We start from the raw sequence: 15,524 nt of genomic DNA, 5'->3' as shown, positions 1-15,524 counted from the left end.
GGAACGACTCAATGCATGGACTATAAATGTCAAGCCATAAAATATAATATATTGAATGTAAATATCAATACACAGAATATAAATACTAATGTGTACAACAACAAGCCAAATCAAGATTTAATAGGCTGACCCTGCGTAGATATGGGGTAAGGGCCAGAAAAAAAGAAGAATAAGACAGATGTACAGAACAACAATAACTATGCATCAGCAGTAATCAAGTTTATAAACAGTGGTGTGTTCTGCAGTAGTTTTTCTTTGCCACCTTAGATTAAAAAACTTATTGCCATGGACTATTACCAGATTTGTTCAATTCTGTGCATAAAGTGTCTTATAAAAGGTTTCATTTGCTACTGCTAAAGAATCGTTCCAAAGTATTAAATGGGGTATCAAGCAGGCACTTCTTTAAATTATTAATAAACAAATATATAGCATTTCTTGTGCTTTGGGAGTCAACTGAAAATTTTGAGACCAGAGTACTTGACTCAGTTTGTTTCAGCTCAGAGTTGAGATTGTCTTTCCTTGTAGGGTTATGGTCATGATGTTGGCAATTTATTGTGAACTAGGATGCCCCACATAATTTGAAATGCACTTTTCTGCATTACGATCTTTTTAAAAAAGTTATGCTGGCACGTTTCTCCAGAATATTTGGCACGTTTCTCCAGAATATTATGCTGTAACAGATTACTGAATGAAAATAGCCCAGATATGCTGTATGAGATAATGCAGCCACCAACGTGTGAGATCACTTTTATAGTAAGTGTTGCTGATGACAACAGTTTTAGTGTCTGGAGAACATGATATTCTCAGTTCGGCCTAATATCTACTTGAAAACCAAGAAATTTAGAAAAGTGCACTTGATTTATTAACTGGTACACTTCTGATTTGAGTGGAAATGAATGGAATGAGTATTTGAAAGATAAATTGAAAGGAAGCTGATGGTGAACCATGCCAGAGCTTCCTCAAGTATGTCCTTAACATCAAATCCCACTTCAATAACTGATGTATTATGTATCACAATGCTTGTGCCATCAGCAACAAAGCAACAAACAATGTTCTTTTTGACAGAACAAGTCATTCACATATATTAGGAACAGCAGGAGAGAGAGAATAAGTGTGAGTGTGAGTGTGTGTGTGTGTGTGTGTGTGTGTGTGTGTGTGTGTGTGTGTGTGTGTGTGTGCATGTGTGTGTTTGTTTTAGGACAGTGCAATGTGCACTGTGACAGGCATCTTCTCAGAGACCCCATGTATAAATAACTCAGAGATGATACAAGGCCATGATAATGAGACATACGGGCTCTACTTAAGGAGTCTTGAATACAATGCCACACAGCCAAGAGGATCATTCTCCCAGATTCACCTGCATCAAGGGCATAGAAGTGCCCGAGGTACCCAAGGAAGCATACTCATTAAGATCTGTAGTTTATAGAATTAATTCGCCAACACACTTGCAGGTGCAATATCTAACCAATAGATGAGACATTAATGTGCCAGACACAGACATGTTCAAAACTTTATGCATTTTTCTTCACCAACATACCAGCACAAAATAACAATTTTCTGGAAAAACTGTCACCGTGACAACCAGAAACAAGGTGAAAACACTGGGGAAGGACAACAGCAAATTTCTGATTTATCATCAAGCAAGGCATAAGTGAAAGAGTGAGAAAGATTTCACAGCAGCAAAAACAGAAATTTTCTACATACTAGTAAGGACGCAATCAATAAACTTTATATGTTACGAGTCTACAAGCTCACTTGAAAATGGGAACTGGTCTTTACTGATACACTTTGCAGTATGGTCATTACATATAACTGATATAGAACAATGTATCAAAACTGATGAAACATTTAAACAAGTGTAGCAGTTTCATACAGTTTAGATAATCCCATGTTTTAGCCATGCAGCCTCATACCATCAAGGAGGTCACGAGATAACAAAATAACTGACTACCAAAATCTGTAAGGATGTGTTGCTAGTGATCAGCAGCCAATCGGGCAATTATTCTTGAAGAGTTATAACATCATTTACTTTACACTAAAATGGGCATAAAGCACTGACAGACTCTTGGAAGTCCCTGGAAAATGAGTAAGTAACACTACACTGTGATGGCAGCTTCCACTAAAATATACGATAAAAACTGAAATCAAAAGCTCTGAGAAAAAAGGACTTAAAAGTGCCTCCCGTTTTGATCCTATCACTAAGTCAACACATGGGATGCCAAGATGACTCTGTCATAGGACAACTGGAGGTATGGAGAGCCAATAGTACATATACAAATGCAACATCCTACAAGTAATCACCTTGATGAAAGCAGGCTATAATAGTAACAGAAATATTGGCATCATGATTCAATCACATGGCTAAAAATATTTTACTGAAATGGAGTCTGGGCAGAAATTCGTACACTTATTTGGGATACTTACTTTATTCCAATCTGGAGAAGGAATATCCTCCACTGCTCTAATGTATATTTTTGTTCCATCAAAAACTGCTACTGCATTTGGACAACATGAGTGGTCAATAACAGATGCACCCAGATAAATACCAGTTCCAATGCCATGCATTTCAGGATCTAAAATACTGAAACCATTTATACACATCTACAAAGAAAAAAAAAAGACATTATGTTCCACTAATATTCACGAACACACATTTTTACTGATTTTAAAATAAACTGCTATACCTTTAATACATCATATTAATAACATGAACAATTATATTTATACAATGGCATTGAAAATGAGAGTGTGGAGAGACAGAGATGAGTTACAGGCCTTCATAATTGTAAATAATATTTTTCAATGTTTTCCTTATCTGAATTAGTTCCTGGATATGTATGCAACACAGTTTTTCTTAAGAAACTCAGTGGATGCACCATCTCTCTTGACAAATACAACTTAAATCAAGTCTTTAATATATTATTTAAATCACAACTTTCTGACAATTCATACTGTTTATCTGAGCTCTAAATTAGTGGAATAAATTAATACAATGATGGAAATGCCTGGATATAATATAGACAACGACATGGTGAAGACAATATGTTTTTGTGGCTGAGAGGTCAGCATCCCTGAATGCAAGAAAAACGAAATAAGACTGATCCTCCTTGGTAGTGGTAGGTAATGATTTGCCTTTGCTGACCCTGTTCCACAGCCCTGTACTCTCGCTAGATGAAGTATAGTAATTAACATTCTTATGTGCCTCTTGGCTACTCATTGCCTCAGTTATACAGTGAATGGTGCTCTTATGATGCCATTATTTAATGGAACAAATACTAAATGTTTTTCTACATAACACAATGCTAAAAGTAATTACAATAAAATATGTTACATTTCATTAGATGTCTGCTTGCTTACATGATGTTACCAAACAATCAGATTAGTACAGCTGAGGTCTACACAGACTAATGTGAAAGATATCTACAATTGGCAAGAAAATATATACTCATTAAACTACACTCATGCTCATAAATCAAGGATAACTGCAGAATGTGGCACTATACAAAACTAGCGCTAATAGCATAGGCGCATAGGAAACACACACGATACAGATCTATAAGTCCACGGTATTGGTGATAAGTTGAGGAAACTGTCACGAAACACATGTGCTACAAAACACCACTGTTTCCCGCACATGTACCCCGACATCAATATGGGATATGATCACCACGCACGTGTACACAGGCCGCACAATGGGTTGGCATACTCTGGATCAGGTGGTCGACTAGCTGCTGGGGTATAGACACCCATTCTTGTGCCAGTGCCTGTCGGAGCTCCTGAAGTGTCGTAGGGGTTTGAAGACATGCAGCGATATGGCGACTGAGAGCATCCCAGACGTGCTCAATAGGGTTTAGGTCTGGAGAACAGGCAGGCCACTCCATTCGCCTGATATCTTCCGTTTCAAGGTACTCCTCCACGATGGCAGCTCAGTGGGGCCGTGCCTCATCATCCATCAGGAGGAAGGTGGGACCCATTGCACCCCTGAAAATTTGGACATACTAGTGCAAAATGATGTCCCGATATACCTGACCTGTTACAGTTCCTCTGTCAAAGACATGCAGGGGTGTACGTGCACCAATTATAATCCTACCCCACACCATCAAACCACAACCTCCATACAGGCCCCTTTCAAGGACATTAAGGGGTTGGTATCTGGTTCCTGGTTCACGCCAGATGAAAACCTGATGAGAATCACTGTTCAGACTATATCTGGACTCATCTGTGAACATAAGCTGGGACCACTGTTCCAATGACCATGTTCGTTCTTGACAACAGGCTTTACGGGCTCTCCTGTGACCAGCGCTCAGTGGAATGCACCTTGCAGGTCCCCAGGCAAATAAACCATGTCTGTTCAGTCGTCTGTAGAATCTGTGTCTGGAGACAACTGTTCCAGTGGCTGCGGTAAGGTCCCGAGAAAGGCTACCTGCGGTACTCCGTGGCCATCTGCGGGCACTGATGGTGAGATTTTGGTCTTCTTGTGGTATTGTACACCGTGGACGTCCCGTACTGTAGTGCCTGGACACATTTCCTGTCTGCTGGAATTGTTGTCATAATCTTGAGATCACACTTTGTGGCACACGGAGGGCCTGTGCTATGACCTGCTGTGTTTGACCAGCCTACAGTCGCCCTAGTATTCTACCGCTCATAACGTCATCAATATGTGTTCTTTGAGCCATTTTCAACACACAGCCACCATTAGCACATCTGAAAACGTCTGCACATTTACTTGCTGCACCGTAGTCTGACATGCACCAACACACCTCTGCGTATGTGGACTGCTGCCAGCACCACCGTGCGACGACCGCAGGTCAAATGCACCGCATGGCCATACCCCTAGGTAATTTAAACCAGCAAACCGCCCACTACAGCATTGTTTCACCATGTATCAGCATTATTCTTAATTTATGAGCATGAGTGTAGTTTAGTTTACAAATCTGTACCATACCTATAATTAAGGCTTGCAAAAAACTGCATATAGTTTGAATATTAACAACAAATTCTTAATTTTAAAGAAAGCTAAAATGGCCATGAAAACAGTACATTAATTCAACTCTATTGTATTCAAGCGGTGGAGATGCAATAACAACACCAATTAACAATATCACTGAATAATTTTAAGGCTATTACCTTTCATTAAACCCATACCACTCTATAAAGTTCTTTATTCTCTACAGCCTTTTAAACAGCTAATGAGAAAGGAAAATTCTAACTAGAACTAATCGACCTGACCTAATGTGTAACACAGCTTCATCTCACCCTTCCATATATTCCCATGAGTTCGGCATGATTTGGCAAGTTGGCTGCTCCTATATAGTCAAGAAGAACACCACAGATAGATGCAAAATGCTGCATTCTCTGGTCATCCTTCTTTATGTCAGGATAATCTAAAATCAGAGAAAAGGAAGGAATGATAAGACTGCCTTTACATACCAATATAGCTGCAGTTACTTGGAAGTACTTTGTAAGAGTATTTTCAGTTAACTTTAGCGTCACAGAAATAGCTCTGACCCTTACAGCTATGGACTATGAAACTGAATTCGTATATTATTTGTGATATTCATATTTTTTATCACCACATAGACACATACTATAATTACTTCAAATATCATTTTTTTTAAATAAATTTCTGCGACTATTTCCACCAACAATTAAGCTTCAGAGTTAGGCGAAACATCTTGTCAGGATACCTCTTTACATATCGCACCAAATCTTTTTAAGTTTCTCAGCAATACTTTATGGTTGACAAATGCCAATGAGTATATTACATCTTACTACCAATTTAGGAGCTATTAATTTCTTGAACTAAAGTGTCTTCATAGCAAAGAAACTGCTAATTCTTGGTATCTTTAAACTGCAAAGTGACACCAGAAGCTACAAGCAATAATTTCATGATTATGTTGGGTTTATTAAGTCATTTTCTATGTCCCTACCATTTATTTCTGAAATTCATATAAGTTCTCACACCTCTCAGATGACCAGATGTGTAAAGACCTAAAATTAAAATAGTACACCTAGCTCACAAAGACAAGGAAAACTTCCATCAGAACCCTTAACTACTTAATGTTCATCACTATACAATTTTTAACCCTGCCTCAGTCCCAAAATAAATTAAAATTTTAAGAATGGAAAATCCAGGATGGAATGTAACAATATTATGAGAAGGAAAGTTGCTACTCACTATATAGCGGAGATGCTGAGTCGCAGATAGGCACAACAAAAAGATTTTCATACTTAAAGCTTTTGGCCAATGGCCTTTGTCAACAATACACACACATATGTACACACACACACTCATGCAAACCCAACTCACACACATGACTGGAGTCTCAGGCAACTGAAACCACACTGCAAGCAGCAGCACCAGTGCATGATGGGAGTGGCGACTGGGTGGGGGAAAGGAGGAGGCTGGGGTGGGGAAACGGAGGGATAGTATGGTGGGGATGGCAGACAGTGAAGTGCTGGAGGTTGGGTGGCAGGCAGGGAAGAGGTTGGGGGGGGGGGGGGGGGAGGGTAGCAGAAAAGGAAATAGAGAAAAATAAATAAAATAAAAAGAAAGACTGGGTGTGGTGGTGGAATGACAGCTGTGTAACACTGGAATGGGAGCAGGGAAGGGGCTGGATGGGTGAGGACAGCAACTAACGAAGGTTGAGGCCAGGAGGGTTACGGGAATGTAGGATGTATTGCAGGGAAAGTTCCCACCTGTGCAATTCACAAAAGCTGGTGTTGGTGGGAAGGATGTCATGTTTGACAGCATGTTCAGCAACATGGTGGTCCACTTGCTTCTTGGCCACAGTTTGTCGGTGGCCACTCATGCAGACAGACAGCTTGTTGGCTGTCATGCCTACATAGAATGCAGCACAGTGGTTGCAGCTTAGCTTGTAGACCACATGATTGATTATTTTTCCAAGAAATTTGAAGAACATCTAAACTGCCAGACAACCGTGTTGAAGTATGTTCAGTCTGTTAGTCTCAGCCTCCTTCCGAAAAAGTGCCTTTTTATTGCCCAAGAAATAAAAATGATGGATCACTAGTGAATGGCAATAAAGTCATCCAGAAATAGGGAAAATTAGAGCAGTGACAGATTTTCCGATCCCTCGACACATTTGTGATACATACATTTTCTTTTTCTCAGAATGTGCTCATACTACCAGCAGTTCATAAATAATTTCTGTACAAAGGCACATCCCTTGCAAGAACTATTACAGGGAGGTGCCAAATTTTCCTGGAACAAGGCACAAGAGAGATATTGCCTTGTCCTTAAGGAGGTGCTAACATGATCTCCAATTCTAGCATTGTATGCTGAGAATGCAAAGATAGAACTTCACACTGACACTGTTGGTTTTGGAATAGGGACAGTTGTAGAGCAGGTTCAGAAAGAAAGGTGTCGAAAACGTGATAGCTTATGCTTCCAGAGTAAGTCCGAGATGAATTAGTCTATAACCGAGAAAGAGTGCCTTCTCCATTTACATTTACACTTACGTCTACCACTCTGCAATTTATGATAAAGTGCCCAGCAGGGGATTCATTGAATCACCTTCAAGCTACTTTTCTACCATTACACTCCAGAACAGTGCATGGAAAAGTAAACAATTAAATCCTTCTGTGCGAGCTCTGATTTATCTTATTTTATAATAATGATTATTTCTCTCTATGTAGGTGGACACCAACAAAATATTTTTGCATTAAGAGAAAGCTGAAGATTGCAATTGCATGAAAGAATCCTGACACAGTGAAAAAGGCCTATGTTTTAATGACTGCCACCCTGACTTGCATATGTAACCATTATGTTCTCTCCCCTGTTTCACAATAACAAACAACCAGCTTTCCTTCTTTTAATTTTTTTTATGTCCTTCATCAGTTGTATTTAATGTGGGTACTACACCACACAGCAATACTCCAGAAGAGGATGGACAAGTGTAGGTAGTCTCTTTAGAAGACCTATTGCATCTTCTAAATGTTCCACCAATAAAATGCAGTCTTTGGTTTACCTTCCCCCACAACATTATCAATATGCAGTTGCAGTTGTTTGTTCCAGCCATATTTATTTGGCAAACTATTCACTGTTTTGATGGCCCAGCATTCTCTATGCAGGCTGACTAACCGAAAAGATCCGTCAGGTAGACTGGGCGGACACAGAGGCTTCAGGAGTATGCTGTCTCAGCGTTATATAAAAGTAGATGCAAACCCAAGGACACTGACCGCCTTTCAAGGAATTCTCTGATGGAACACAGCAGTGCAGATAGAATGTCAGTCATCATTGCATTAAATGACACTGCCGCTGATCAGCAGGAAGATCCAGCACTGCTGTAAACCATTGAAGCCTTGAAGGAGGAGCAACCAACAAAAGGAGATTTCCAGTTAGTAAATGGAGCTTTCTATGAGAGGAACCATGATCCAAGAGGACAGAAATGGTTGCTCATCATTCCAGCTCATCTATAGCCAGCTATCCTGAAGTATTTCCATGACATTCCAACAACTGGATTTGTGAACACACTAGACAGTATTGGAGGCACATATCACTGGCCATGGTTCTAGAGATCCATTAGACATTATGTGAGCCACTGTAAGGAATGTCAAAGACAGAAGCATGTGCCTCAATTACCTCCAGGGAATCTGGTACCAATCCCAGCTGCAGCAGTGTCATTCTACTGAATAGGAATCAACCTCTTGGGGAGGTTCCTGAAGTTGACAAACACAAACTGATGGATAACGGTCTGCACTGACTACCACATCTGCTATGCTGTCACCAAAGATGTGCAGATTTACATCGGTCCATAAATTGTGAAGTTCCTTATAGAATATTTCATTTTGAAGCATAGAGCACTCCATGTGATAAATGACTGTTGAAAAGTTCTTGAGTCGAGAATAGTGTCAGAGGTAAATTCACATTGTGACATCACCCATAGGATGACAACTGCCTACAATCCAAAAATGAAAGGCCTCACACGACATTTAATAAGACATTGACAGATATGCTCTTGATGTATACAGATGTCGAACTGAGAGACTGGGATACAATACTGCCCATTATGATATTCGCATATAACACAGAGAAGCAAGATACTGAAGGCTTCACTTAATTCTTTCTGCTGCATGGCTGCGAGGCCGAAACAACAATGGACTCACTACTCCCAATTCAGTCTGATGATACTCGGGATAATTATGTGAAACACCTCATCTGGATCGAATAAGCAAGACAGCTAGCTCACCTATGGACCTAAGAGGCTCTAATGGCAAGCACAGTCCCAAATGACACAGCCCGGGGAACTCGGTATGGATTTTTATGCCTTGCGGAAAGTGGGAATACTGGGAAAGTTACTATAGCACTACTCTGGACTGTAGCGTATACTTCAGCGCTCGCTGGGCATGGCATATTGAAGTCAAGAAGACAAAAGCATGGAGATGTTATCCATGTCCTCCATATGGAGCCCTACCTACAGTCCATAGGCACAGATTCAATGGCGGGAGGTTATTTGATGAGAGAGGCTTTTTCCAATGCTCATCATAGTGAAGAGAATGTCATGACATGGCCAGAACACAAGGACCCACCAGCACTGCCATACAGAGGACCACTGACAAGATCTAGATCAATGGTGCTGCAGATGAGTCCAACAAGAATTTCTGAACCAGTGGGTCACTGGTTCTGCAGGGTAGGGAGTAATGCCACAAGCTGTGGTGCATGCAGCATGGCGTAGTGACTAGTGTCATTGGATGGGGCACAATAGGTCACGAGGTCAAATATGACCACCAGCAATTATTTGTTATTTAGTATTTATAAGTTCCCAAAGTTTCTTGAAAAGTCTTATGTTTGTAATGTGTGTATATTCAGGAATATTCAATGTTTGTATAAATATCAGCATTCTGGAACATTCTATAAATGGCTGCACTCTCCGTCCAGGGGATCAGTTCTATATTGCTGCACTTCGATGTCAGTAATAAATATTCTTTCAATAACAAGTGTTGAACTTCATTGACAATCCTACCTTTGAAATGGGATTTGATTGTGTGTTCGATGTGACAATAAAATTGTAAGTGCAGAAAAACATGTTTTCTTTTCACAAAAACGCTACTGATATTCATGGAGCCACAACTCCTGCTCCATTCACTGCCACTGCCTACAATCATGGTATGAGGGTCTGAGGATGGTCAAATACTGAGCAAAATTGGTTACCATCAAAATAAAAGTTTTTGTACTCGCAACTACACTCCTGGAAATGGAAAAAAGAACACATTGACACCTGTGTGTCAGACCCACCATACTTGCTCCGGACACTGCGAGAGGGCTGTACAAGCAATGATCACACGCACGGCACAGCGGACACACCAGGAACCGTGGTGTTGGCCGTCGAATGGCGCTAGCTGCGCAGCATTTCTGCACCGCCGCCGTCAGTGTCAGCCAGTTTGCCGTGGCATACGGAGCTCCATCGCAGTCTTTAACACTGGTAGCATGCCGCGACAGCGTGGACGTGAACCGTATGTGCAGTTGACGGACTTTGAGCAAGGGCGTATAGTGGGCATGCGGGAGGCCGGGTGGACGTACCGCCGAATTGCTCAACACGTGGGGCGTGAGGTCTCCACAGTACATCGATGTTGTTGCCAGTGGTCGGCGGAAGGTGCACGTGCCCGTCGACCTGGGACCGGACCGCAGCGACGCACGGATGCACGCCAAGACCGTAGGATCCTACGCAGTGCCGTAGGGGACCGCACCGCCACTTCCCAGCAAATTAGGGACACTGTTGCTTCTGGGGTATCGGCGAGGACCATTCGCAACCGTCTCCATGAAGCTGGGCTATGGTCCCGCGCACCGTTAGGCCGTCTTCCGCTCACACCCCAACATCGTGCAGCCCGCCTCCAGTGGTGTCGCGACAGGCGTGAATGGAGGGACGAATGGAGACGTGTCATCTTCAGCGTTGAGAGTCGCTTCTGCCTTGGTGCCAATGATGGTCGTATGCGTTTTTGGCGCCGTGCACGTGAGCGCCACAATCAGGACTGCATACGAACGAGGCACACAGGGCCAACACCCGGCATCATGGTGTGGGGAGCGATCTCCTACACTGGCCGTACACCACTGGTGATCGTCGAGGGGACACTGAATAGTGCACGGTACATCCAAACCGTCATCGAACCCATTGTTCTACCATTCCTAGACCGGCAAGGGAACTTGCTGTTCCAACAGGACAATGCACGTCCGCATGTATCCCATGCCACCCAACGTGCTCTAGATGGTGTAAGTCAACTACCCTGGCCAGCAAGATCTCCGGATCTGTCCCCCATTGAGCATGTTTGGGACTGGATGAAGCGTCGTCTCACGCGGTCTGCACGTCCAGCACAAACGCTGGTCCAACTGAGGCGCCAGGTGGAAATGGCATGGCAAGCCGTTCCACAGGACTACATCGAGCATCTCTACGATCGTCTCCATGGGAGAATAGCAGCCTGCATTGCTGCGAAAGGTGGATATACACTGTACTAGTGCCGACATTGTGCATGCTCTGTTGCCTGTGTCTATGTGCCTGTGGTTCTGTCAGTGTGATCATGTGATGTATCTGACCCCAGGAATGTGTCAATAAAGTTTCCCCTTCCTGGGACAATGAATTCACGGTGTTCTTATTTCAATTTCCAGGAGTGTATTTGTAATCCATTTTTAAAATACTTTTAGCCAGACTGTTGTTTCTCCATGAGAAATGTTCTCAAAAATTACTGGTTTCAAAATGTACTTTTTTCATTTTAATTTCTCATCAATATGGACACCTAAAACTTCTGAAGTTTCCACCTTATTTATTATTCCCTCACCTTGTTTTATGCTTACCATTGGTGTAGTATCTCTAGATGTACAGAGCAGGATACATTGGGTCTTTTTGAAACTAAGAGTGAGGACATTCACAGAAACACCCAGCATGCCCGGGAAGCTGCATGTTAAGAAGGCTAATTTATTAACCTCTCTAGCCCTCCTACTACACTGGTGTGAAGAAAAGGTGATTCTACATTATGCTGTTGTGAGCCTCCGTATCAACTTTGCTGTGGCCAGGAGAGTATTTCGTTGTGACAGCTTCATCTTGCTGCAAGAGAGGATACATCATGCCAGAAAGTAGTTGGATATAAACAGTCATGGGCTAATGGCTGTCCACATGCATCTGACAAAGCCAGTCTCAGCTTTGCATTCGGACTGGATTGATGCAGCCACAGTAGCACAAGAGATGTCATCACAGAGGAAAACAACAAAAAGGTAGAAAGGAAAATCCAGCTGGCTTTCACAGCAGCAGCATGGGGTAGAATGTAAAACAGCAGGACACACATTTATTGACATGACAAAAATAAACATTGACAGGGGGTGCCATGTTGGTTTCTAAGAAGGGGCTTAAGTTTGCACCATTACCATAAAGTATCTGTCTTGCAGACACAGAGAGTGGTGAAGTAAAAGCAATTTGCAAGTCCCAGTGAAATTGCACAAGAAATTTATCTACAAATGAGCTGCATTCTTTCAAAATCCAAGCTGCCGACCTTGAACATGATGTGCTGAACCTAATGATCTTCACATGATCCACTATTTTCTCATTGTAGTCCTGACAGCTGACAAGGGCAATACAGCCATCATTATGGAACAACTATGCTGCATAGATTCGGTTGATGCTGGTGGTGCAGACATATAAAAAATTATTTAGCGACTCACCATCCAGAATAATGAGGAAGATGTCTCAGTTTCTCAAGCAGTTTTCATTGGAAGACAATGTCATTAAAAATCTCCTCCTGCAGATACCTCGACCACCTGCATTGAATGGTCTTCCAAAAGTTCATAAGACGAACACACACCCAAATCTAATCAAGAGCACCGTTGGATAGCTGACTTACAAACTCACAAAACATCTGACTAGCATCCTTACTCAGCACGTTGGTCATTGTGTGCACCATATCAAGAAAACAACTACCTTTATCAGTCAAATTAAATTCTTGCATCTTGAAGAATGAGATATGATGTTCAGCTCTGATGTTGTGTCATTACTCACATGTGTTCCCATAAAAAGGTTCTATACATCTGCTCTCCCAGTGTTTTGATGACACTGTTGTGGATTTATTTAAGCAAAGTCTGATGTCATTGTATTTTATGTTGCTATAGACAATATCTTAAAGCAGAGTTGCTTTTATCATTACATTGATGACATTGCAACATAGCAATTTATTACAAGATCACATTCATTGCAGTAAGGCACGCAGCTGTTTGGTACAGTGGCTGCAGGAAGGCTATGATTTTTTGTCGATTTGCTCACAGTGCAGCTGACGCTGCCTGCCATGAGAACTGCATAGAGTAACATTCAGTCGATCTGAAGATTCAGACCCTCTATGAATCTAAATAATCCATAATAGTTATCATTTGATTTTGTTCAAATCTAGTACACAGCCTTTTGTTATTAATGGAATGATGCTGTCAAAATTTCAGATTTTTATTTATTATAGTGCCGGAGATAAAGATAATTACCTAAAAGTCCTCAAACCAATGCGTGTTTTAACACTTTAGTCACTGTGCGTAATGTAATACAAAAATAGGTCAAAATTATTGTTTGATTATATTTTGTTAAGTGAGTGCATGAGAATGATTAAGAGAGTGTATGTGGGACATATGTTAAAACTTAATACGTCATTTTTCATAAAACCTTGAACAAATAGACCATGGGAAAGTTATGGTACAACCATGATCCAGATGACGTATGTCGATGTGAGCTTGCTTTTGTAACAGCCAGAATGAAAGCTTATCAATTTGGAGAATAATTCATACTTCAATTATTTTGATTAAACAATATACTAGAAATTGAAGTTTTAATGATGTTAATTAGTATCATATTATTGATTGGATAAGGCAAGTTTTGCCATGAGAATGATCTTGAAGGAACATTCTGATCAGTCGTTTAGACCAACAGCCAACCAGAATTAAGATGTTCCCACACGAATATAGTGGAGTGGGCAGTGAGTAAAGTAGTTTGAGACAGCCGCTTGCTAACCGGTCTATGGATAACACCATGTTAAATAGCTCCATAAAAATGCTCTGAAAAATGAAGAAATAGTGTGTTAATTGTGGTTTGAATACCTCGTGACTGAATTGACTGGAGTTACAAACATTTTAATGAAAGTTTGGTGTTTCTAAATTAAATAATTAGAGAGTTATGAGTGTGTGAACTTTCTGGTTGTAGTAACAATTCTGCGTGGCATATTTCGTGCTCTGTACGGACTACTTTGGCGAGCACTTCTTACTAAGAAGACCACTGAAATGAGTGAATGTTTAACTTGTGAATAGTTGTGAGTCTGTTTCTGTTTGAACATGAAAATTAGTCGGGTCGAACTTGCAAAGATTCTGGCTGCTTTTCGAGTGAAACTACGTTGTACAGACAGTGAACTTTGAACGATAGAGCATTACCATATTAAAAACGGACTTGATAGCCATTTCATGTGTTTCCATATTAATAAAAAGCAGATTCAATCTAATTTTAAATGCCTTCTGCAAGCAGAATCCAACCTGCGAATGCCCGATTTTTTAAATATGAACTTTCAGGAACTGACTTTCAACTCGAGTTAAGCGGCCTCTGTGTGGTAGGTATTAGGTAGTGGTTTCATCAACGCTGCTTTACACTGCCTAGCACGTATCTGCTACTGCAGAGTGAAGAGACATCGGAAAGAAGCATATCGACATAGGTGGACTTTTGATAAGTGTTAGAGAGAACACAGACAACCGACCCCGCCCCACCGCAACACATTCACTGTCTGGTCTCACGCTGGGATAATTCTTGGGTGACATCAACAATGTTCATGGTGACATCAAGTTCACAATGGATGTAGATACAGCTGGTGCCTTGTTGTTCCTTGACCCCTCAACTGCGTTACAGCATATGGGTGACTCGGCCAGTGTTTACCATAACTAGAACATCCCTGATGAAGGCACAAAGAAGTTTGCATTTTTGCTGTTCTGTGGCTCAGTAACAGGAAAGATTAGCTGGCTCCTAAAGAGGAATAAAATCAATTACGTCTTCAGGACTCAAGTGAAAATTTGACAGCTCCTGAGGCCAGTGACAGACGATGTAGACCTCAAAAGGCCAGGAGTATATAAAATGCCCTGTGGGCGTAGACAGTTTTCTGTCTGACAGACTGCATACTATTAAACAGTGCTGTATAGAACATGAGATATGTTTTCACCTACGGAATCCTGAGAAATAAGTGATAGCAGAACATGCAGACACTGTATTGCATTTTATGATATATCTGTTTTTAGAGAGACTAATAGTTTCTGTGATAACATCATAAAAGAAGCAACAGAGATACAAATTTGTGACAACAGCCTCAATAAAGATGGTGGCTTGCAGCTAAGCACAGCTTGGAATCTGTCGATTGAAAGGATGAAGCGAACACGGTTGGCGCACAACAAAAGCTGGGATAATTCTTGGGTGACATCAACAATGTTCATGGTGACATCAAGTTCACAATGGATGTAGAGACAGCTGGTGCCTTGTTGTTCCTTGAATTTGGGACCAAGACCAGAATAT

At 41.3% G+C, this 15,524-nt stretch overlaps 1 protein-coding gene across 1 annotated transcript in view; it reads right to left on the bottom strand.

Moving 5' to 3' along the window:
- Positions 1-15,524, bottom strand: part of LOC126184576 (histone-lysine N-methyltransferase SMYD3) — a 110,544-nt gene that overhangs the window by 41,214 nt on the left and 53,806 nt on the right. Inside the window, exons 4-5 of the mRNA XM_049927006.1 lie at positions 5,257-5,384; positions 2,425-2,601 (exon numbers count right to left, since the gene is read on the bottom strand). Of these exons, the coding sequence (XP_049782963.1) occupies positions 2,425-2,601; positions 5,257-5,384 (305 nt within the window). The remainder of the gene's footprint in view (positions 1-2,424; positions 2,602-5,256; positions 5,385-15,524) is intronic.

Source organism: Schistocerca cancellata, chromosome 4 (assembly GCF_023864275.1).
Source record: "Schistocerca cancellata isolate TAMUIC-IGC-003103 chromosome 4, iqSchCanc2.1, whole genome shotgun sequence".
In the NCBI taxonomy this organism is placed as follows: Eukaryota; Metazoa; Arthropoda; class Insecta; order Orthoptera; family Acrididae; genus Schistocerca; species Schistocerca cancellata.
Note: the sequence above shows the minus strand (reverse complement) of the source record. Positions and strands in the feature narration are given on the sequence as shown.